The 25,277-nt window shown below is 45.4% G+C and overlaps 1 protein-coding gene across 1 annotated transcript; it reads left to right on the top strand.

Moving 5' to 3' along the window:
* Nucleotides 1-25,096, top strand: atp13a1 (ATPase 13A1). Its single transcript, XM_024011471.2, has 25 exons — nucleotides 1-539; nucleotides 787-876; nucleotides 1,163-1,426; nucleotides 1,754-1,909; nucleotides 3,177-3,246; nucleotides 10,259-10,365; nucleotides 11,653-11,782; nucleotides 12,068-12,123; nucleotides 12,259-12,385; nucleotides 13,003-13,140; nucleotides 13,327-13,447; nucleotides 13,764-13,921; nucleotides 14,057-14,232; nucleotides 14,433-14,543; nucleotides 15,866-15,991; nucleotides 16,221-16,329; nucleotides 18,370-18,563; nucleotides 19,324-19,420; nucleotides 19,652-19,842; nucleotides 19,919-20,033; nucleotides 20,785-20,981; nucleotides 21,704-21,846; nucleotides 22,041-22,152; nucleotides 22,404-22,547; nucleotides 23,711-25,096. Exons 1-25 carry the CDS (start codon nucleotides 204-206, stop codon nucleotides 23,819-23,821), a joined length of 3,579 nt encoding a protein of 1,192 aa, XP_023867239.1. The 5' UTR covers nucleotides 1-203; the 3' UTR covers nucleotides 23,822-25,096.
* Nucleotides 25,097-25,277: the final 181 nt, after the last annotated feature.

Raw genomic sequence — 25,277 nt, forward strand, 5'->3', positions numbered from 1 at the left:
GACATTACGTGTCCTTACGTGGTTGCGTACGCGGAAGCAGCTGTGTGAGAACGAGCCGATACAGAAAACTGGACCTGACACCGGACTAAAACAACTAGATTGAACTGCCTTACCACGGACACCAATAACTAGGGGGAGGTGGCGGAAAGAGAGGGCCCTGAGAGAGAGGGACGAAAATTAACGGGGATACGAAACAGGGGAATATGGTTGCGGGGGACGGGAATCAGGGATCGGGGGACCTGCAAATGGCCCCCTCTTTGCACAACCACAGCCAGCATGACAGCGCCGAGACTGACGACGAGAACGTTAGCTCGGTGTCGATGTACCGGCGCAGGCCCCGGCTATTCCACGGCACGGTTCTACCTTTTTTAGCCGTGCTGTACCCTGGCTGGTTGTACTTGTGGCTCGTAGTATACGGTACTTCCGAGTACCCAGAAGCAGGCCTACTAGCTCTCGCCGCCATCGGGATCGCTCACGTCCTCACAGCGCTCTCCGGTTATTGGTCCGTGCACGCGCACTGTTGGCTCACCTGCGCCAAGGTAATGTGGATGGATCGTCTGCGGTTGTTTTGGAATTAGGTGTTGGAGATTGTGAACCAACACTGCCCAATTTAACTTGTGATCACTCTAGTCAGCATAATTTTATGCTCTAAACAAGGACATTTTCAAATGATGTGTAATATATTTGTGTTCCTTGTTCAGAAAGTTTTGACCTGATTATATGGCTGTGTCTGTCAGATAGAGTATGTGAATTGCTCACATGCTGTGAATCGATGTGTATAAACAGGAGCCAGACCCACACAAGGCCACCCTGGCTAAGGTTATACCCACCCCCAACAATGGTTCTGCTGAGCTGGTACCACTGCAGAGAGACCGGGTGAGTTTGCCTTGTTCCCCTGTCCTACACCTTGTTTACTTAAACAATGGTTGTGTTCAATGGGGAGAAAACATTTGTAACTGTTGCAAAATGTTTTGCTACGGTGTGCGCCGTGCGGTACATGACTCAGGTATACTGGTTAAAACTTGTGGGAAATGCATGATGTCAGAATGGTCCTCTCTTAACATCTCTATGCTAGTCAGTTATACTGCTTTTTGGATGGCATATTTTTTTTGTGTGTGTTTTAATTAATGTACTCACTTGCTCTCTATCGCTCTCTCTTCAGGATGAGAACGGYGAGGGAATCCTTTCCTTTGAGTTCCAGAAGATCTGCTACATCTTCGACAGTAAGGAGAGGAAGTGTTTCCTCCCCGTGTCGTTCCCCGTCCGACAGCCAATGGGCTTCTTCCAGGCCTGGCGAGGCTACCAGGAGGAGACAGACCTGCATTCCGCYGAGAAGCGCTATGGGACCAACCGCGCTGAGATGGTGGTGCCGGACTTCCTGGAGCTCTTCAGGGAGAGAGCCACCGCTCCCTTCTTTGTCTTCCAGGTGTGCGCGCGTGCATATTTGCGTGTTGTTTTGTCAAGTAGTAATATGACACGTAGTAAAATCCCTCTCTAGTCTCTCTTTCGTTTTCTATATTGATCTCTTTAAGGGCATGTGGGGATAGAATTGACTCAATAGTTAATACCCTTTTCATACTATCTTGCTGACCTGAAACGTACTGCACTAGCTCTGATATTTTCTTTTCACATGGTCCTTTCCAGTACCGTTCTAGCAACTATGGTGGATGGCCGATGCATCAACCAGGCCAGCACAGTACCACTCGGCTTGGCTCAACATTTGTACAGATGGATGCTCTCTCTCCCCCCTCAGGTGTTCTGTGTGGGTCTGTGGTGTCTGGATGAGTACTGGTACTACAGCGTGTTCACTCTCTTCATGCTGGTGGCCTTCGAAGCCTCTCTGGTACAACAGCAGATGAGGAACATGTCTGAGATACGACGCATGGGGAACAAACCCTACATGATCCAGGTGACCTACTGTTTCTTTATCCAAATTATCATGTCGTTTTGATATTTGATGATACGATACAAGCAAAGGCGCATGTTCTTCTTGCTCAAGTGCAGATCATCAAATGCTCACCAGAGCCATGTTATTGTAGTTGTAGAATGAAGGCCCTGACTCCCACTATATACTAGCATCAGACTCATTTACCCAGGGGTTCCCACATTTTTTGGGGTCTAATGCCCAATTTGATTATCAAACATTTTTTTATTTAAAAAAAAAAGGTGATGTAATCAACAGCCAATCTTAACTTTTTTATTTGTGTCTATGGCAAATCAGTATGGCAGTACTTCAATCAGAAGGAAGTATGGTTTGAAGTGACTGAAATGCATCAGAAAGGTATTGGGAAGTTCAGAAAATCATCGGCCAATAATTGTGTATGATCTTCTGTGTAGAAAAGAACACCATCATTGCTTTCAATTATGATATTCTTTTCCCCCCAGTCTGATTTGGTGCCTGGTTCTGTCTACTCGGTTCTAACAAATTATGCTTGTGTGCGTGGTAGAGGGAAACAGAAGACACATACTTGTTCCTGAGAGTCTTAGCTGGCAGGAATAGGGTCATAATAAATAGCGTATAACTTATGTCGTTCCAAAGTTAGAGCTACAATTGGTGGAAATAGACAGGTCAGCTAAGACCTAGTCAGTTGTACAACCTRGTCAGTTGTACAACCTRGTCASTTGTACAACCTAGTCASTTGTACAACCTAGTCAGTTGTACAACTGAAAGCATTAAACTGAAATGTGTCTTCCGCATTTAACCCAACCCCTCTGAATCAGAGAGCTGCGGGGGGCTGCCTTAATCGACATCCACGTCATTGGCGCCCGGGGAACAGTGAGTTAACTGCCTTGATCAGGGGTGGAACGACAGATTTTTACCTTGTCAGCTCTGGGTTTCGATCCAGCAACCTTTCGGTTTCAACCTTTCGGTTACTGGCCCCACGCTCCTAACCCGCCAGGCTACCTGCCAGTAGGAGTTTTGTGACCCCTAGTTTTGGAAATGCTGCATTAACCAAATTATCGATTTGATCTGGATTTATATAGATCTGTCCGTGTCGTGTTCAGTAGGGCACAATGTGTAAAATGTTATGAAACGGAAAATGAACATCTTTGTGTGTTCTTATTATTGAACAAGTGTAGCTAGTACCTCCTTGTTTTACTCGTTGTCAAAAAASTTTTCTCCCTACTGAACAGGCCMCTGATATTTACACGTTTGTGTCCATGTTTCCCAACAGGTTTACCGCAACAGGAAGTGGAGGCCTGTGTCCAGTGATGAACTAGTCCCCGGGGACATTGTCTCAATAGGTAAGGTTCCTGTCTGTTAACCCTTCCCGTTCAGGAGTATTTCCTTCATCTAGAACCAGACTCTTTCTCAAATCATCTTTCCTCAATTTCACGCATCTTATATCCTCGCCTCCTTTTCAAAATACATTGGAGAAAAAGGGGAGGGGCCTTGGACTTTGTCCTCRAATACTGTTGAGGAGATGAGATGCGAGGAATCGTGAAGAGACTAATTGAGATGGAGCCCCAGCCAGTTTGACACAGTGTGCGTATWTCTTTGTCTTCCCCCCCAGGACACTCACCCCAGGAGAATTTAGTTACGTATTTCCTCTGTCCACAGCCTGTCAAAATCGAATCAAGTTTTTTATTTTTCACATGCTTCGTAGACAACAGGTGTCGACTAAGAATTAAATTCTTACTTACAGGTCCATTTCCAACAATGCAGATAAAAAAATAAAATAATAATATATATATATATGATATAATATAATATAATTTTTTGTTCTTTTATACCTTTTTTCTGTGGAAATTTTGTGATTTCCAATTGGTAGTTACAGTCTTGTCCCATTGCTACAACTCCCCTACGGACTTGGGAGAGGTGAAGGTCRAGAGCCATGCGTCCTCCAAAAACATGACCCTGCCAAACCGCTCTGCTTCTTGACACACTGCTCGCTTAAATCGGAAGCCAGCCGCACCAATATGTCGGAGGAAACACCATCCAGCTGGGCAACCGAAGTCAGTTCATGCGCAGCCTCATGGGTCTCCCGGTCACGGCCGGCTGTGACACAGCATGTGATCGAACCCTGGTCTGTAGTGACGCCTCAAGCACAGCGATGCGTTACCTTAGATCGCTACGCCACTCGGGAGGCCCCAACGATGCAGAGTTAAAGATAAGATACAAAATTGTAAAATATAAATAGTGATAAGAGGGAGAAATACACAGTGAATAACGAATAAAAATAAAGAGTAAAAATAACATGGCTATATATAGGGAGTAGAAAATAAAATGTATATATACAGGGTTTCAGTACCAAGTCGATGTGCAGGGTTACTAGGTAATTGAGGTAGCTATGTACTGTACATCTACAGTGCATTCGTAAAGTATTCAAACCCATTGACTTTTTCTATATTTTGTTAAGTTAACTATTTTATCAATTTTAGAATATATCTGTTTYCCCCCTAATCAATCAACACACAATACCCCATAATGACAAAGCAAAAACAGTTTTTTTATTTGTTTGCTAATTTATAAAAAATACAAAACTGCAATCCATTTACATAAGTATTCAGACCCTTTACTCAATACTTTGTTGAAGCACCTTTGGCAGCGATTACAGCCTCAATTCTTATTGTGTATGATACTACAAGCTTGGCACACTTGTATTAGGAGAGTTTCTCCCATTCTTCTCTGTAGATCCTCTCAAGCTCTGTCAGGTTGGATGGGTAGTGTCGCTGTACAGCTATTTTCAGGTCTCTCTAGAGATGTTCGATCGGGTACAGGTCCGGACTATGGCTGGGCCACTCAAGGACATTCAGTGACTTGTCCCGAAGCCACTCCTGCTTTGTTTTGGCTGTGTACTTCGGGTCATTGTCCTGTTGGAAAGTGAACCTTCACCCCAGTCTGAGGTCCTGTGCGCTCTGGAGCAGGTTTTCATCAAGGATCTCTCTCTGTACTTTGCTCCGTTCATCTTTCCCTCGATCCTGACTAGTCTCCCAGTCCCTGCCGCTGAAAAACATTCCCACAGTATGATGCTGCCACCACCATGCTTCACTGTAGGGATGGTGCCAGGTTCCCTCCAGATGTGACACTTGGCATTCAGGCCAAAGAGTTCAATCTTGGTTTCATCAGACCAGAGAATATTGTTTCTCATGGTCTGAGAGTCTTTTAGTTGCCTTTTGACAAACTCCAAGCGGGCTGTCATCTGCCCTTTACTGAGGAGTGGCTTCCGTCTGGTCACTCTACCATAAAGGCCTGATTTGTGGAGTGCTGCAGAGATGGTTGTCCTTCTGGAAGGTTCTCCCATCTCCACAGAGGAACCCTGGAGCTCTTTAGAGTGACCATCAGTTTCTTGGTCACCTCCCTGACCAAGGCCCTTCTCGCCCTGTTTCTCAGTTTGGCTGGGCGGCCAACTCTGGGAAGAGTCTTGGTGGTTCTAAACTTGTTCCATTTAAGAATGATGGAGGCCACTGTGTTCTTGAGGACCTTCAATGTTTTGGTACCCTTCCTGTCATGGAGCTCTACGRACAATTCCTTTGACCTCMTGACTTGGTTTTTGCTCTGATATGCTCTGTCAACTGTGGGACCTTATATAAACAGGTGTGTGCCTTTCCAAATCATGTCCAATCAATTGAATTTACCACAAGTGGACTCTAATCAAGTTRTAGAAACATCTCAAGGATGATCAATGGAAACAGAATGCACCTGAACTCAATTTCGAAAACCTGCTCCAGAGCGCGCAGAACCATTCCTTCTGACAGAGCTGGTGTAACTGAGTCAGGTTTGTAGGCCTCCTTGCTYGCACACGCTTTTTCAAATATCTTATGTAAATAAGGTATTTCTGTTTTTGGCCTCCACATGGGCTCCACAATCCCCTGACCTCAATCCAATTAAGATGGTTTGGGATGAGTCGGACCGCAGAGTGAAGGAAAAGCAGCCAACAAGTGCTCAGAATTTGTGGGAACTCCTTCAAGACTGTTGGAAAAGCATTCCAGGTGAAGCTGGCTGAGAGAATGCCAAGAGTGCACAAAGCTGTCATCAAGGCAAAGGGTGGCTACTTTGAAGAATATAAAATATATTTTGATTTGTTTAACACTTTTTTGCTTACCACATGATCGCATATGTGTTATTTCATAGTTGTTATGTCTTCACTAGTATTCTACATTGTAGAAACTAGTAAAAATAAAGAAAAACACTTGAATGAGTAATTGTTCTAAAACTTTTGACCGGTAGTGTATTTGGTGAGTTTGAAAGTATGTGTGTGGGTAGAGTCCAGTGTGTGTGCGTAGAGTCCGTGCAAAAAAGGGTCAATGCAGGTAGTCCGGCTAGCCATTTGATTAGCTGTAACAGTCTTGTTCAGAAGTAATGGTTTGGGAGTAGAAGCTGTCCAGGGTCCTGTTTATTTATAGACTTGGTGCATTGGTACCGCTTTCTGTGCGGTTGCAGAGAGAAGTTTCTATGGCTTAAATCTTTGACCATTTTTTGGGCCTTCCTCTTACAACGCCTGGTATAGAGGTCCTGGATGGCAGGGAGCTTGGCCCCAGTGATGTATTGGGACATACRCACTACCCTCTGTAGAGCCTTGCGGTCTGATGCCAAGCAATTGCCATACCAAGCAGTGATGCAGCCTGTCAAGATTTTTTTATTTATTTATTTATTTAACCTTTATTTAACCAGGTAGGCAAATTGAGAACACGTTCTCATTTACAATTGCGACCTGGCCAAGATAAAGCAAAGCAGTTCGACACATACAACAACACATAGTTACACATGGAGTAAAACAAACATATAGTCAATAATACAGTGAAAAAAAATAAGTCTATATACAATGTGAGCAAGTGAGGTGAGATAAGGGAGGTGAAGGCAAACAAATATATGTATAAATAAATAAAAATATAAAAAGCCATGGAGGCGAAGTGAGTACAACACAGCAAGTAAAATAAAAACTAAAAAACACTGAATGGTTGGTTTGCAGTGGAAGAAAGTGCAAAGTAGAGACAGAAATAATGGGGTGCAAAGGAGCAAAATAAATAAATTAATAAATACAGTAGGTAAAGAGTAGTTGTTTGGGCTAAATTGTAGATGGGTTATGTACAGGTGCAGTAATCTATGAGCTGCTCTGACAGCTGGTGCTTAAAGCTAGTGAGGAGATAGGTGTTTCCAGTTTCAGAGATTTTTGTAGTTCGTTCCAGTCATTGGCAGCAGAGAACTGGAAGGAGAGGCATCCAAAGGAAGAATTGGTTTTGGGGGTGACTAGAGAGATATACCTGCTGAGCGCGTGCTACAGGTAGGTGCTGCTATGGTGACCAGCGAGCTGAGATAAGGGGGGACTTTACCTAGCAGGGTCTTGTAGATGACCTGGAACCAGTGGGTTTGGCGACGAGTATGAAGCGAGGCCAGCCAACGAGAGTGTACAGGTCGCAGTGGTGGTAGTATATGGGGCTTTGGTGACAAAACGGATGGCACTGTGATAGACTGCATCCAATTTATTGAGTAGGGTTTTGGAGGCTATTTTGTAAATGACATCACCGAAGTCGAGGATTGGTAGGATGGTCAGTTTTACAAGGGTATGTTTGGCAGCATGAGTAAAGGATGCTTTGTTGCGGAATAGGAAGCCAATTCTAGATTTGACTTTGGATTGGAGATGTTTGATGTGGGTCTGGAAGGAGAGTTTACAGTCTAACCAGACACCTAGGTATTTGTAGTTGTCCACATATTCTAAGTCAGAGCCGTCCAAAGTAGTGATGTTGGACAGGCGGGCAGGAGCAGGCAGCGATCGGTTGAAGAGCATGCATTTGGTTTTACTTGTATTTAAGAGCAGTTGGAGGCCACGGAAGGAGAGTTGTATGGCATTGAAGCTCGCCTGGAGGGTTGTTAACACAGTGTCAAAAGAAGGGCCAGAAGTATACAGAATAGTGTCGTCTGCGTAGAGGTGGATCAGAGAATCACCAGCAGCAAGAGCGACATCATTGATGTAAACAGAGAAGAGAGTCGGTCCAAGAATTGAACCCTGTGGCACCCCCATAGAGACTGCCAGAGGCCCGGACAACAGACCCTCCGATTTGACACACTGAACTCTATCAGAGAAGTAGTTGGTGAACCAGGCGAGGCAATCATTAGAGAAACCAAGGCTGTCGAGTCTGCCAATGAGGATGTGGTGATTGACAGAGTCAAAAGCCTTGGCCAGGTCAATGAAGACGGCTGCACAGTATTGTTTCCTATCGATGGCGGTTACGATATCGTTTATGACCTTGAGCGTGGCTGAGGTGCACCCATGACCAGCTCTGAAACCAGATTGCATAGCGGAGAAGGTGTGGTGTGATTCGAAATGGTCGGTAATCTGTTTGTTGACTTGGCTTTCGAAGACCTTAGAAAGGCAGGGTAGGATAGATATAGGTCTGTAGCAGTTAGGGTCAAGGGTGTCCCCCCTTTGAAGAGGGGGATAACCGCAGCTGCTTTCCAATCTTTGGGGATCTCAGACGACACGAAAGAGAGGTTGAAGAGGCTAGTAATAGGGGTGGCAACAATTTCAGCAGATAGTTTTAGAAAGAAAGGTCCAGATTATCTAGCCCGGCTGATTTGTAAGGTCCAGATTTTGCAGCTCATTAGAACATCAGCTGACTGTATTGGAGAAAAGAAAATGGGAAGGCTTGGGCGAGTAGCAGAGGGGAGGGCAGTGCTGTTGTCCGGGTAGGGGTAGCCAGGTGGAAAGCATGGCCAGCCGTAGAAAAATGCTTATGAAATTCTCAATTATAGTGGATTTGTCGGTGGTGACAGTGTTTCCTATCTTCAGAGCGGTTGGAAGCTGGAGGAGGTGTTCTTATTCTCCATGGACTTTACGGTGTCCCAGAACTTTTTTGAATTTGTGTTGCAGGAAGCAAATTTCTGCTTGAAAAAGCTAGCCTTGGCTGTTCTAACTGCCTGTGATATTGGTTCTTGGCTTCCCTGAAAAGTTGCATATCACGGGGGCTGTTCGATGCTAATGCAGAACGCCATAGGATGTTTTTCTGTTGGTTAAGGGCAGTCAGGTCAGGAGAGAACCAAGGGCTATATCTGTTCCTGGTCTAAATTTCTTGAATGGGCATGCTTATTCAAGATGGTGAGGAAGGCATTTTTTTAAAATGACCAGGCATCCTCTACTGACGGGATGAGATCAAATCCTTCCAGGATACCCGGCCAGGTCGATAGAAAGGCCTGCTCGCTGAAGTGTTTCAGGGAGCGTTTGACAGTGATGAGTGGAGGTCGTTTGACCGCTGACCCATTACGGATGCAGGCAATGAGGCAGTGATCGCTGAGATCTTGGTTGAAAACAGCAGAGGTGTATTTGGAGGGCAAGTTTGTTAGGATGATATCTATGAGGGTACCCGTGTTTACGGAATTGGGTGGTACCTGGTAGGTTCATTGATAATTTGTGTGAGATTGAGGCATCAAGCTTAGATTGTAGGTGGCTGGGGTGTTGAGCATGTTCAAATTTAGGTCGCCTAGCAGCACGAGCTCTGAAGATAGATGGGGGGCAATCAGTTCACATATAGTGTCCAGAGCACAGCTGGGGCAGAGGGTGGTCTATAGGAGGCGGCAACGGTGAGAGACTTGTTTTTAGAGAGGTGGATTTTTAAAAGTAGAAGTTCAAATTGTTTGGGAACAGACCTGGATAGTATAACAGAGAAGATGCTCTCGATCGTGCAGCTGTAGAACTTTTCAGGATCTGAGGGCCCATGCCAAATCTTTTCAGCCTTCTGAGGGGGATGAGACATTGTCGTGCTCTCTTCACGACTGTGTCGGTGTGTTGGACCATGATAGTCCTTAGTGATGTGGACAGAGAGGAACTCTCGACACGCTCTACTACAGCCTCATCGATGTGAATGGGGCGTGCTTGGCCCTCCGTTTCCTGTAGTCCACTCCTTTTGTCTTACTGACGTCGACGGAGAGATGTTGTCCTGGCACCACACTACCAGGTCTCTAACCTCCCTGTAGTCTGTCTCATCATCGTCGGTGATCAAGCATACCACCCTTCGTGTCGTCTGCAAACTTAATGGATGAACAGGCAGTACATGGGGACTAAGCATGCACCCCTGAGGGGCCCCCATGTTGAGGGTCAGCGTAGCGGATGTGTTGTCGCTTACCCTTTAACATTCAAACAAACACCTGGGGCGGCCCGTCAGGAAGTGCAGGATCCAGTTGCAGAGGTAGGTGTAGTCCAGGACCTTAGCTTAGTGGTGAGCTTTGAGGATTCTATCGTGCTGAACTCTGGGCTGTAGTCAATGAACAGTATTCTCACGTTGGTTTGGCACAGTATATATGTCTTTCTCTCCCCCCCAGGCCGCTCACCCCAGGAGAACTTGGTTCCATGTGACGTGCTGCTGCTGAGAGGGCGCTGCATCGTGGACGAGGCCATGCTGACGGGAGAGTCAGTTCCTCAGATGAAGGTCAGACAGATGGGAAGCCTATACTAGACTAGATAACAACCATGCAAAACAATGCAGTCTGTCTGRACAATATACAGTGCCTTCGGAAAGTATTCAGACCACTTGACTTTTTCTACATTTTGTTGCGTTACAGCCTCATTCTAAAATTGAATATCCCATTTACATAAGTATTCAGACCCTTTACTCAGTACTTTGAAGTACCTTTTGGCAGCGATTACAGCATTGAGTCTTTTTGGGTATGATACTACAAGCTTGGCACACCTGTATTTGGGGATTTTCTCTCATTCTTCTCTGCTGATCCTCTTAAGCTCTGTCAGGTTCAATGGGGAGCATTGATGCACAGCTATTTTCAGGTTTCTCCAGAGATGTTCAATTGGGTTCAATTCCGGGCTCTTGCTGAGCCACTCAACGACATTTAGAGACTTGTCCCGAAGCCACTCCTGCGTTGTCTTGGCAGTGTGCTTAGAATCGTTTTCCTGTTGGAAGGTGAACCTTCACCCCAGTCTGAGGTCCTGAGCGCTCTGGAGCAGGTTTTCATCAAGGATCTCTCTGTACTTTGGTCCGTTCATCTTTCCCTCGATCCTGACTAGTCTCCCAGTCCCTGCCACTGAAAAACATCCACACAGCATGATGCTGCCACCACCATGCTTCACCGTAGGGATGGTGCCAGGTTTCCTTCAGACGTGAAGTTTCAGTTTCTCCCATCTCCATAGAGGAACTCTGGAGCTCTGTCAGAGTGACCATTGGGTTCTTGGTCACCTCCCTTACTAAGGCCATTCTACCCAGATTGCTCAGTTTGGCTGGGTGGCCAGCTCTAGGACGAGTCTTGGTAGTTCCAAACTTCTTCCATTTAAGAATGTTGGAGGCCGCTGTGTTCTTGGGGTCCTTCAATGCTGCAGAAATGTTTTGGTAACCTTCTCCAAATCGGTGCCTCAACACAATCCTGTCTCGGAGGTCTATGGACAATTCCTTCGACTACATGGCTTGGTTTTTTTCTCTGACATGCACTGTCAACTGTGGGATCTTTATATAGACAGGTGTGTGCCTTTCCAAATCATGTCCAATCAATTGACTCCAATTAAGTTGTAGAAACATCTCAATGAGGATCACTGTAGATTGTCAACACAATGGGAATGTTACTATACTATTCACAAAGACTTCATAAGCATAGAATATCATAAATGCTTCACATATCGTTTATCAAAATCATATGCTTAGAAATCATAGGCTCCATTAATCCTTAAAAGGAGTGTTTTAACTTGAAGTTCCATCATGTTGTGTGTTTAGGAACCAGTGGAGGATCTGGACCCAGAGAGAGTACTGGACCTTCAGGGTGATGCCCGCCTCCACATAATCTCTGGTGGGACCAAGGTGGTGCAGCACAGCCCCCCGCTCCGTGCCACTGTAGGACTCAAACGTCAGTTCCTACCTACTATGCAGTATATTATTCACTTGTCGTAAGGCAGAAATGTCCAGCATTTTTTTTCCACTTTGAGATGAACAATTCTAATTGTATTGCGCTTTCAATCTAAATTGTGTTATCACTTATCAATATTWAAAAAATCTACATTTTAGATAAATGTTCATCTCCCTCGGCCAATCCAATAGATGGATTGAATCTGCCCTCAGTGATTGTATCTTTCTTGTCTTACTTAGAGCAAATCATAATAGTTTGTTTTTCTTCTTTTACGTTTTTCTACAGCTGTGGACAATGGCTGTGTGGCTTATGTGTTGAGAACCGGATTCTATACCTCTCAGGTGAGGGGCTGCTGCTCTTGACTAGCGAACTTGTCCAATAAGAACCGCTTGTTTTCATTTTCTGTTGCAAAATGTTTTGCTACGGTGTTCGCTAATGAATACAACCATGGTGTTGTTGACCATGCCTGTCTACAGGGTAAGCTGCTGAGGACCATCTTGTTTGGAGTGAAGAGGGTGACAGCCAACAACTTAGAAACATTCATCTTCATCCTCTTCCTCCTGGTGTTCGCCATCGCTGCTGCTGGATATGTGTGGGTGGAAGGTGAGTAAATCCAGTGAACAACGCAATTCAATCAATCAAATGGAGTTTATAAAGCACTTTTTACGTCAGCGGTTGTCCCAAAGTTCTTCACAGATACCCAGTCTAAAACCACATGGAACAAGCAATGCAGAGGCAGAAGTACAGTTGGTCCTACTTAGAACATTTCTCCATTATACAGTTTGTTTATATCTTAGCCAAGACAGAATTTAAGGCGATTATTTTTTTTACTCACTAAGACATGTATGAACATTTTGAGAGTCTTGCCAAAGGACCCTATTMATAAAWAAAMAAAAKAACACGACTAAAACACAAATTCCTCCTTTATAAAACGTAAGAAAACAAGTTGTCGAAATAGGCCCTGAGGTCAGGAGAGAGCAGCAGGTTTTTCCTGACCTAATGCAGTATAACTGTATATATTATTAATAACAATATATGAYGTTTAGCAGATGCTTTTATCCAAAGCAACTTACAGGCATGTGTGCAAACATTTTATAAATGTACATACTGCATAGCTTTTCTGTGTGAGTAACTACTACTTATAGTTGTGTAACTGTTTCTGTGTGAGTGACTACTGCTTATAGTTGTGTAACTGTCTCTGTGTGTTCTCTCCCCTGCAGGAACTAAGGACCCTAGCAGGAACCGGTATAAGTTGTTCCTGGAGTGTACTCTCATCCTGACCTCCGTGGTTCCACCTGAGCTCCCGATAGAATTGTCTCTGGCAGTCAACACATCCCTCATCGCTCTGGCCAAGCTCTGTGAGTCAACAGAGAGAGAGTGTGTGTGTGTGTGTGTGTATATGGGGGTTGGGGTGGTATGTGGATGTATGTGTTGTGAAAGTTGTTCTGAAAGTGGAATAGTAATGTTTGTAGTACTTAATGATGCTAGTCCTCCTCGCTGTTCTGCTATTTGACTCACCCMTTTATTTCTTCTCCCTTCCATAGACGTGTTCTGCACTGAGCCCTTCAGGATCCCGTTTGCAGGCAAGGTGGAGGTGTGCTGCTTTGACAAGACGGGCACCTTGACCAGCGACCATCTGGTGGTGCGGGGGGTCGCAGGCCTCAGGTACACTCTCTTTTACATCTTTCAGTATGATACATTTCTTTGTTGYAATTTTTTCCAAAGATTGACTGGACCTGATAATATTAAGAAGTTTTTAAAGGCTTCTTAACGGCATCGTAGTGGTCCGGRTTAAGTAAAGTGTCTACCAATGCCCTTATGCGCTGGTGTCATACTGTGAATCTTATCATATTGAGAAGTGACACGTAAAGAGCAACAGACATGTTTTTAGCATTTTATTTAATCATTTTAAAATCTTTGGAAGAATATGAAGTACATTTTTATATTTGTTTGCTTGTAAACGTTTTCTAAACTCCTCCAGAGAAGGGAAAGAAGTGATTCCCGTGTCAGAGATCCCAGTGGAAACGCATCGGGTGATTGCTACCTGTCACTCACTGGTTACCCTTGACGACGGGCAGCTGGTAGGCGACCCTCTGGAGAAGGCCATGCTCACTGCTGCTGACTGGACCCTCACTAAAGGTAGTGTGTGTGTGTGTGTGTGTGCACGCGCCCGATTTTTGCTCTGTCTCCTCTTTGTACACCAGTAGAGAAAGTGTGTGTGTGTCTCTGTGTTTACATCATATCTACCCTTCTGTCCCTCTCTGTGTGGTGTAGATGAAAAGGTGTTTGCTCGCGGTATAAAGACCCCAGGCYTGAAGATCCACCAGCGGTTCCACTTTGCCAGTGCTCTGAAGAGGATGTCCGTCCTGGCCTCCTATGAGAAACTGGGCTCCGCTGACCTCTGCTATGTCTCCACTGTCAAAGGAGCTCCAGAGACACTCAGGGACATGGTCAATATCATAGAATGAAATAGAACCACTGACATTTGAATGTATAATTTAATGTCTTTATGGTCAATATAATACATGTCTACTATAATACATGTCTACTGTACTACACTTCACGTTACAAGTACACGATCTCAGTGTTGAGTGAATACGTCATTGCTGCAGTCATTACCGTTGTTCTAACCATTTGTTTGTTTCTGTAGTTCTCAGGGTGCCCAGACAGCTATGACCAGGTGCACAGGGAGATGTCCCGAGAAGGGGCCAGGGTTCTGGCCTTGGGCTACAGAGAGATCGGACACCTCAGCCACCAACAGGTAACTCTACCTGTCCTGTCCAACTCACCTACCTGTCCTATCTATCCTTCTAAAACTTTTTGCAGACAGGGATCCCTTTTGTGATAGCAAATTCATCAGGGACCCCCTCATAATCAGATCACAACTCAAGTGAGAGAAAACATTTTTTTTTAACTTTGACTATGACTTTAGCAGTGCATTGCTGGACGAACCAAGTCTTGGGCCCCGGGAAGACCCGCCTCTTGGCATCGGAGAGAAAATTTCCTGCAATTCTGCACATTTTGTCATGTGGCAGAGATAATTGTTGTTGCYGCTTTAACGCTAATATCCTGCAACTCGACACATTTTTCCATGGGGCAGCGCATTTTCCCATGGGGCAGAGAGAAAACTTTGCTGTTATAAAGCTTAAATGACAGTGCACTTAAGAAGAAAAATAAATAAATCAATTTACATTTTGGGGGATTCAAATAAATATTGAGTTGAGAAATGGATAGTTGGAGTACTGTGGATACCAATATCTCTGTGAGCCTCCCAGGCCCATGTTGCCCAGGGTTAAGAACATACATTGTAGATGAATAATATTACATTGTATTSTATTACACACGCAATACTTATTCCACGGATCACTTGGTCAAAATGTGTGGTGTTAGTAATATCATTTTAAAATAAAATACGCGTTTATTAGGTACACCACCCGGTTCACGAAAATGGATCGTTATATAAAGCAGGCAGACGGGCATCGGGGCATTAGTTACTGTTTGATTGAACGTTAGAATGGGCAAAACGAGTGACCTGAGCGACTTTGAGCGTGGTTTGATAGGCGGTGCCAGCCGCTCTGGATCCATTATCCATGACCTACTTGTCCTGTCTAACTCGCCTACTTGTCCTGTCTAACTCGCCTATCTGTCCTGTCTAACTCGCCTACTTGTCCTGTCTAACTCGCCTATCTGTCCTGTCTAACTCGCCTACTTGTCCTGTCTAACTCACCTACCTGTCCTGTCTAACTCACCTACCTGTCCTGTCTAACTCGCCTATCTGTCCTGTCTAACTCGCCTACCTGCCCTGTCTAACTCGCCTATCTGTCGTGTCCTGCTCTGTGTGAGGGGATGAGTTTCCCGAAAGCCTCGTAGTTAACGTGGCACGCTATTTCAATACTCTCAACAACCGAGCTGCACAGCCGAGAGAGAGGGTGAGGTAGTTCTGGGTCTTCGAGATAAATAAAGTACCACGTTAGCTACAGGGCTTTCGTGAACCTCAGCCAAGTGGCTAGATGAGAGTGGCTCTCTTTCACAGCAGGGGTTTGGTTGTTTGTGTGACTGGGTGCTTTGTGGCGGTCTGTACAGGTGCGGGAGGTGACTCGTGATGCTCTGGAGTGTGACCTGCAGTTTGCCGGCTTCATGGTCGTCTCGTGTCCCCTGAAGACCGACAGCAAGGCTGTCATCAAAGAGATCCAGGAGGCATCGCATCATGTGAGGAGGCGGTCTCAGAATACACACGCACGCTCACACACATTCGCACAGATTCATTAGCAGGAAAAGACACACACACACACACACCGATACTGATGAAGATTCTGTTCAGATTACAATTATCACAGTAATATCAGGCACATCCATGCACTCACTCACTCAGTCACGCACGCACGCACACACACACCACACACACACATAACCCTCCTCTCCTCCATCTCTCCTTCAGGTGGTGATGATAACAGGTGACAACCCTCTGACAGCGTGCCATGTGGCCAGAGAGCTCCACTTCATCCAGAAGGAACACACGCTCGTACTGCAGGCCAGACCCAACCAGGGTAGGACACACTAAGAGCCAATTTATGCTTGATCTGAAAACCGCCCTGTAGGTTTTTGCTCCAACCCTAATCTAGTGCACCTGATTCTAATAATTAGCTGGTTGATAAGCTGCATCCGGTTAGTTACAACTGGGGTTGGAGCAAAAACAGACAGGACGGTAGCTCTCCACGRACATGGTTGGAGGGCTCTGTACTAGACTAATCTACAGACTAATGCATTGATGATATAGCCATATGATTGTTGTAATGAAGGGATCTATAGTGGACAGTGCATGTGTTGTAGACCTGGGTCAAATGCATATACACTGCTCAAAAAAATAAAGGGAACACTTAAACAACACAATGTAACTCCAAGACAATCACACTTCTGTGAAATCAAACTGTCCACTTAGGAAGCAACACTGATTGACAATAAATGTCACATGCTGTTGTGCAAATGGAATAGACAAAAGGTGGAAATTATAGGCAATTAGCAAGACACCCCCAATAAAAGAGTGGTTCTGCAGGTGGTTCCACAGACCACTTCTCAGTTCCTATGCTTCCTGGCTGATGTTTTGGTCACTTTTGAATGCTGGCGGTGCTTTCACTCTAGTGGTAGCATGAGACTGAGTGTACAACCCACACAAGTGGCTCAGGTAGTGCAGCTCATCCAGGATGGCACATCAATGCGAGCTGTGGCAAGAAGGTTTGCTGTGTCTGTCAGCGTAGTGTCCAGAGAATGGAGGCGCTACCAGGAGACAGGCCAGGACATCAGGAGACGTGGAGGAGGCCGTAGGAGGGCAACAACCCAGCAGCAGGACCGCTACCTCCGCCTTTGTGCAAGGAGGAGCACTGCCAGAGCCCTGCAAAATGACCTCCAGCAGGCCACAAATGTGCATGTGTCAGCATATGGTCTCACAAGGGCTCTGAGGTATCTCATCTCGGTAACCTAATGGCAGTCAGGCTACCTCTTGCGAGCACATGGAGGGCTGTGCGGCCCCACAAAGAAATGCCACCCCACACCATGACTGACCCACGCCAAACGGTCATGCTGGAGATGTTGCAGGCAGCAGAACGTTCTCCACGGCGTCTCCAGACTCTGTCACGTCTGTCACCTGTGCTCATGTACTCAGTGTGAACCTGCTTTCATCTGTGAAGAGCACAGGGCGCCAGTGGCGAATTTGCCAATCTTGGTGTTCTCTGGCAAATGCCAAACCCTGCACGGTGTTGGGCTGTAAGCACAACCCCCACCTGTGGACGTCGGGCCCTCATCCACCCTCATGGAGTCTGTTTCTGACCGTTTGAGACAGACACGTGCACATTTGTGGCCTGCTGGAGTCATTTTGCAGGGCTCTGGCAGTGCTTCCTTGCACAAAGGCGGAGGTAGCGGTCCTGCTGCTGGGTTGCCTCCTACGGCCTCCTCCACGTCTCCTGATGTACTGGCCTGTTCCTGGTAGCGCCTCCATGCTCTGGACACTACGCTGACGACACAGAAACCTTCTTGCCACAGCTCGCATTGTGTGCCATCTGGATGAGCTGCACTACTGAGCCACTTGTGTGGGTTGTAGACTCCGTCATGCTACCACTAGTGTAGAAGCACCGCCAGCATTCAAAAATGACCAAAACATCAGCCAGGAAGCATAGGAACTGAGAAGTGGTCTGTGGGTCACCACCTTTAGAACCACTCATTTATTGGGGGTGTCTTGCTAATTGCCTATAATTTCCACCTGTTGTCTATTCCATTTGCACAACAGCATGGAAATGATATTGTCAATCAGTGTTGCTTCCTAAGTGGACAGTTTGATTTCACAGAAGTGTGATTGACTTGGAGTTACATTGTGTTGTTTAAGTGTTCCCTTTATTTTTTTGAGCAGCGTATATTATACTTGAGCTGCACTTGATCTACTTTGCCCCAGTACAATGGAATAAAAAGCAAACCAAATCAAGCGCACCTTAAGTACTTGAGACTATTTGACATAATATGATTTTAACCCAGGTGTAATATGTCGCTGTTTTAAGAATGCTCTATAATACGGTCACTTGTGGCGTTGTTCCTTCCAGGTGAGTGGCAGTGGGAGTCTATAGACGGCAGTGTGTGTGTTCCGCTGCCCCCGCCGTCTGTCCCCTCGTTGGTCGATCAGTATGATCTGTGTGTGACGGGGGAGGGGCTAACCAGACTGACCAGTGACACGCGGTTGCTCCATGCCCTCCTGCCCCATGTCCGGGTGTTCGCACGGGTCAGCCCTAAACAGAAGGTCAGTCTTGCCTCCTTGTAGACGTTATCTGTGTCAGAAATGGCACCCTATACAAAAGTAGTGCACTATGGGCCCTGGTCAAAAGTAGTGCGCTATGGTCAATTCTGTCTTGGTTGTTGTAATGAATTAATTAACTTATTAGATAATTAAAAATAGGCTATATTTACTCTGAACATGATGAGCACCTGCTCTTCCCATGACATAGACTGACTAGGTGAATCCAGGTGAAAGCTATGATCCATTATTGAAATCACTTGTTAAATCCACTTCAATCAGTGTAGATGAAGGGGAGGAGACAGGTTAAAAAATAATTTTTAAACCTTGAGACAATTGAGACATGGATTGTGTATGTGTGCCATTCAGAGGGTGAAGGGGCAAGACACAAGATTGAAGTGCATTTGAACAGGGTATGGTAGTAGGTGCCAGACACACTGGTTTGTGTCAAGAACTGCAACGCTGCTGGGTTTTTCACACTCAACAGTTTCCTGTTTGTATCAAGAATGGTCCACCGTCCAAAGGACATCCAGCCAACTTGTCATAACTTTGGGAGGCATTGGAGTCAACAGGGGCCAGCATCCCTGGAACGCTTTCGAGTCCATGCCCTGACGAATTGAAGTCCAACTCAATATTAGGAAGATGTTCTTTGTGTTTTGTACACTCGGTGTACAACCAACACACTCAAGAACTGCCGGTACATTTTGAGACTAGTTTTATGGTGTGTCGTTTTGTGCTAACTGTGTGTATTGTTATTGTGTTCCAGGAGTTTGTAATCACTAGTCTTAAAGGATTGGGCTATACAACATTGATGTGCGGAGACGGGACCAATGACGTCGGAGCACTCAAACACGCCCATATCGGTGAGGTCACTCGACATGTCACTCAAAGCTGTGCTCAATATTCAGCAACGTTAACGCACACACCGGTCTTAGTCCATGACACTTTCAATTCAACCTTTGTCTCAGTAGGCAAATGTATGCCATCCTCTTATCACAAACTATGTCACTATATGGGAATCATTGTGTGTCCGTTCTCTCTCTCCCTCTCACCCCCTACCGTCTCAACCTTCCCTCCCCCTTTCCTCCCATCAGGTGTGGCTCTGTTGGCGAACGCCCCAGAGCGTATGCCTGAGAGGAGGAAGAGGGGCAGAGAGAAGGAGACCCCAGCAGCCGACTCCAGACCCTCCCTCCCTCCGGTCACCAGCTCAGGGGTCAAACTGACCTCCAGGGCAGCCAGGCAGAGGGTCATGGCCCAGAGAGAGGAGCAGCTAGCCGCGCAGAAGGTGTGTTGTGTAGGGAGGGAGGGGTGTGTGTGCGTGCGTGCATGTTGTTAACCATTTGGTGTTTATTCTGTTGTAGGAGAGGATTAGTCAAGTCTTAAGGGAGCTGGAAGAAGATCAGATACAAGTAGTGAAACTGGGAGATGCCTCCATTGCTGCCCCCTTCACCTCCAAATTGTCCTCCATACAGTGCAGTGAGGAACACACACATAATCAACACACATTTTTTACACCCACACTGTATACAAACACAAATGAACACAAACGCTCGCTCTCTTTCTCTCACTCACTCACTGTCTCCCGCTCAGACACTGTCTCCGCTCACTCACTGTCCCGCTCACTCACTGTCTCTCGCTCACTCACTGTCTCTCGCTCACTCACTGTCTCTCTCCTCACTCACTGTCTCTCTCTCACTCACTCACTGTCTCTCTCACTGCTCTCTCTCTCATCTCTCACTGTCTCTCTCTTCACTCACTCACTGTCTTCTCTCTCTCACTCACTGTCTCTCTCTCACTACACTCACTTCTCTCTCACTCACTCACTCACTGTCTCTCTCTCACTCACTCACTCACTGTCTCTCACTCACTACTCACTCACTGTCCTCTCTCTCACTACGTCACACTCACTACTGTCTCTTCTCACTCACTGTCACTCACTGTCTCTCTCTCACACACTCACTGTCCTACTCTCTGCACACACTCCTGTCATCTCTCTCCTTCCACACTCACTGTCTCTCTCTCACTACACATCACTGTCTTCATCTCACTCACTCACTCACTGTCTTTCTCCCTCACTCACTGTCTCTCTCTCACACACTCACTGTCTCTCTCTCTCACACACTCACTGTCTCTCTCTCTCACACACTCACTGTCTCTCTCTCTCACACACTCACTGTCTCTCTCACTACATGATTATCATCTCCTCATTATCTCTCCTCCTCCCCAGTCTGCCACGTGATAAAGCAGGGCCGCTGTACGCTGGTGACCACACTACAGATGTTTAAGATCTTGGCGCTGAACGCCCTGGTGCTGGCCTACAGCCAGTCTGTCCTCTACCTGGAGGGGGTCAAGTTCAGTGACTTCCAGGCCACCCTACAGGGCCTGCTATTGGCCGGCTGCTTCCTCTTCATCTCCAGGTCAAAGGTGAGAGGTCACATGGAGGGAAAAACACGGAAGTGTTTTTGATAGTTTTTCCTCCTTCAGTTCCTTGTGTCCTCTCCTTCCTGCCTCCTTCCCTGCCTCCTGTAAACGTCAGAGGGAAGCGTTAATTTTCCTTAAATCCTCTCCTCAGTTCCCGCAGACATTTTTTTAGGAGAAAAGGACATTAGGAATCGAGGAAAGAGTATTGAGAAAGAACCAGTGTGTACCTACTACATGTATGACATGCATGTACTGTAGTTGTGATTGGTAGGAATCCATATTATTATGTAGCCCTAGTGCTAACCGGTGTAGTTTCAAGTTAAGCTTTAACTCAACTTAGGGGGTTTTCACATGAAATTTGGTGCCCTGGTYCGTTTTCCTGGAGTGTTTGTGAGAATTCTACAACATCAGTTTTGCTTTCACCAGACCTGAAAATAACCGTTTCAGGGTGCGATTAGCAAGACACACATTCTACATGACGTTAGCGAGCTAGCTAGTTTACAACAGGCAAATAGTTCCACGCGACTCCTGATACTCCGGTCCTGCAACTTGGACCCGCTACAAACGCAGGTCCAGGAAACATTTTAGCCGGGATTAATTTGTGTGTCACACATGCTTTTATTGTGCGGCTCAGGGCACCAAACGCTCCAGGAAATGGATCATACAGGGGATATGTGGAAGCTCCCTTTTTAAGTTTTCATCCTATTTTCTCTTGTCCTGTCCAGCCCCTGAAGACTCTGTCTAAAGAGCGGCCCTTACCTAACATCTTCAACCTGTACACGGTTCTGACAGTGCTGCTGCAGTTTGCTGTTCACTTCTGTAGTCTGGTATACCTGTACAAAGGAGCACAGAGCAGAAGTCCTCCAAGGTACATATGCATGCATACACACACACACACACACACACACACTATAGATACCTACAGACTTGTTGATACTGTATTTGCTCCCACACAGTACTAACCGTACATGTTCACCTTACAATAATTGACATGGTCTTGTTTCCAACCTGTCCAAGTATCCCCTCTCTTAATCCTCTGTCTGTTGTCCTTTAACCTTTTAGGGCGGAGAGGTTTGCGGACCTGTACAAAGAGTTTGAGCCCAGTCTCATCAACAGCACTGTGTACATAATGTCTATGGCCATGCAGATGGCTACCTTTGCCATTAACTACAAGGTACTGCTCTTCCTCCTCCAGATCTTAGGTTTAATGAAGCCTTCATGATCCCTTTATAAGGCCTTTCTTTGCAAATAAAAGATTTGTGAGGCTTCTATGTAGGGCTTATGAAGGCTTCATTAAGCCTACATAAGGGATACCTAATTGAAAATGTGGCCCATTTTCTATACAATGAATAGACTCTTCAGTACTTATCCTAGCCATCATTGAATAATACACGTGTATTCCACTAATACTGTGTGTTTTTCTAGGGTCATCCTTTCATGGAGTCTCTGAGAGAGAACAAACCGCTGCTGTGGAGTATTGCCCTGTCAGGTCTGGCCATCGTGGGCCTTCTCTCAGGGTCCTCGCCTGAATTCAATGAGCAGTTTTCTCTTGTAGATATACCAACAGAGGTCAGCATATATTATACAGATGTCGGATCTTAATTTGATCACTCTTTTGTCCCGGAAAAATGTCCTGCTCATTAGGGAATTCAAATGAGCCTCGTGATTTATAGTAGTTATGTTCACTGAAAAGCCGCTGTTCTCTTTTTCTCCTTGCGGGGGCGGTCAAGTTTCTGACCAGTGGGGCTATATTTGTCCATGTTCTGTAGGCTACTCGTTAGCCTATTCATTGTCACATATTGAAAGGTGTGAAAACCCATAATAGGCTACTGTTTGTTTCCCAGTCTATTGTTGCTTGCTAGGTCTGTGCATGTTCTATGAATCAATTTAGCATACCTTGTATTACTTATAATCATTTTTATGTTGGACTGGTGCTCACAATCTAATTGTTATTTGTCCAATGATTTATTATTTCTTAAAGGTGAGGTTAACCCACTCCTTTTGAATTTGTTTTGCTTTTATTGAAGCGAGAGAACAGTGTTGGAAAGATTTAGGGGGTGGTCATAGTGGGGTGGATTTGAACCAATGCCAAATCTGGTATATATGTCCCGGGGTCAGTGGCTGTAGACGCTGGACCACACAGGCACTGAGGCCACCAATAATTGATTCTGCCTATTTCTTGCCTTGAACATATAATAAAACAATTGATTAAACAATAAAAKGATTTTCCCTAACGAAAAATACATATACTCCCTAAAAATATGTCAATGTTTTATAATCCACATAAGAATTCACACGAGACGCGCTGTAGCCTGCGTATGCTACTTGAACTGGCACACAGTGGCCTTGAAGTCCAAGGTACATTGTAGGTACGCTATTGCATTGTATACAAACACCGCTTCCAGCTGCCCCCCTGGCGGCGATTCTACATATTTCTTCAAACATTCAACTCCTCCTGCAGGATTATTTTCCTCCTGCAATGAAACTGGTCAAATCAAGATCCAACATATGTACTTTCACACACATTTTGTGTGATTGTTTTGACGTATTGCTTTATAACTTGTTATAAGCATGTATGAATCTTTATAATGAATTAACTAAGTTTATAATATGTTTTGAAGTTCTCCATTTAACTCCTTTTAAGTCCAGGACTAGGCTTATTCTGTTCTGGGAAACCAGCGCAAAGGGACGTATAAATGATTATAACCTTTTATGTGTTTTCTGCCCTGCAGTTCAAGCTAGTCATCGCCCAGGTCCTGGTGGTTGACTTTGTCGCTGCCCTGCTGGTTGACCGCGTTCTGCAGTTCCTGCTGGGCAAAGGAACCCTGAGGCTGCCTTCCTGAATTGCCGTGCCAACAGCTGCCCTGAGCAACCCGCTGCCCTCAGCAACCAAACTGTAAAGGGAGAGGATTGAGGAGACTTGTGGAGGGAGGAAAAGATTGAAGGCTGATGTGACGCACAAGACAGCTGAGGAGATGGACTAGGCATGTCAGGCAGATGCGCAGTACTGCTGCACCACACCCCTAAATGTTACCCCATCTCTGGCTGTCCCTCTGTTCCCCCTCTTCACTAATGTATTTAAAATTACATTTATTTTATGCTAGAGACAAACTTGGGCTCAAATGGTATTTTCTTCCTTTCGAATACTTTGAGCATTTTGGTTGATCCTGCCAGGAGCTCCAGATAAGCAGGGTTTGCACTTTTGGGACTGTTCCGTTGTGCCAGGCAAGTTGAAACAAGTGCCGCTAAAGTATTTGAAAGAAAATAAATACTATTGGAACCCAGGTCTAGTTAGACTCCCCCTTCTCTTGCCTTCCCGTTCCCTCTCTCCTCTCCTCTCCATCCCTCCCTCTTTCACTGAAGGCCAAGAAGACAGCAGTATTGTGTGGCGTTAGAGATTGTGTGCCAGCCCATGTGAAACGCGCACACACGCAACAGGGCGTTCTCCAAGAGAATTGCGAAGTGTTTGATTTTTTCCCCCATTTTGTTTTCTCTTCTTCATTTTGTAAAAAGATAAAACTCTTACAGACTTCTAAAAGACCAACAAATACAAGTGGTGCTTTTTTTGTCAAGTGCTACTTTGTCATGTTCCATTTACCTATGCAGTGCACTGCCTACTATACCTACATAGGGGTTGAACATATATTTTTAAGGTGATGAGTGAGCTGCATACATTGTAACTGGAAGTCAAGTTGAGAGGCCACAAATAGCCTTCAGATCCTTTTGCTTGATGTTTGTGTTTGAGAGGACTTTAAGTCCCGTGTGCCTCACTTGGTTGAGCATGGCACTTGCAATGCCAGGGTTGTGGGTTCGATTCCCATAGGGGACCAGTATGAAAATGTATGCGTTCACTACTGTAAGTCGCTCTGGATAAGAGCGTCTGCTAAATGACAAAACATTTTAAATGTCTGGTGCACCCTGGCTTGTTACACTGGCAATCTATTGTAACATATTAAAGCCTAGTAGCTGAGATTACTATACTGGCAACAGAGGTGGGATGATGTCATAATGACTGTGGTACTGGACACCCATAGACCTATATATACTGAACAAAAATATAAACGTAAAGTGTTGATCACATGTTTCATGAGCCGAAATAAAAGATCCCAGAAATGTTCCATACGCACAAAAAGCTTATTTCTCTAAAATGTTGTTCACAAATTTCTTTACATCCCTGTTAGTGAGCATTTCTTCTTTGCCAAGATAATCCATCCACCTGACAGGTGAGGCATATCAAGAAGCTCATTAAACAGTATGATCATTACATAGGTGCACCTTGTGCTGGGGACAAGAAAAAGC

The sequence above is a fragment of the Salvelinus sp. IW2-2015 genome, linkage group LG20 (genome assembly GCF_002910315.2).
Source record: "Salvelinus sp. IW2-2015 linkage group LG20, ASM291031v2, whole genome shotgun sequence".
Taxonomy (NCBI): domain Eukaryota; kingdom Metazoa; phylum Chordata; class Actinopteri; order Salmoniformes; family Salmonidae; genus Salvelinus; species Salvelinus sp. IW2-2015.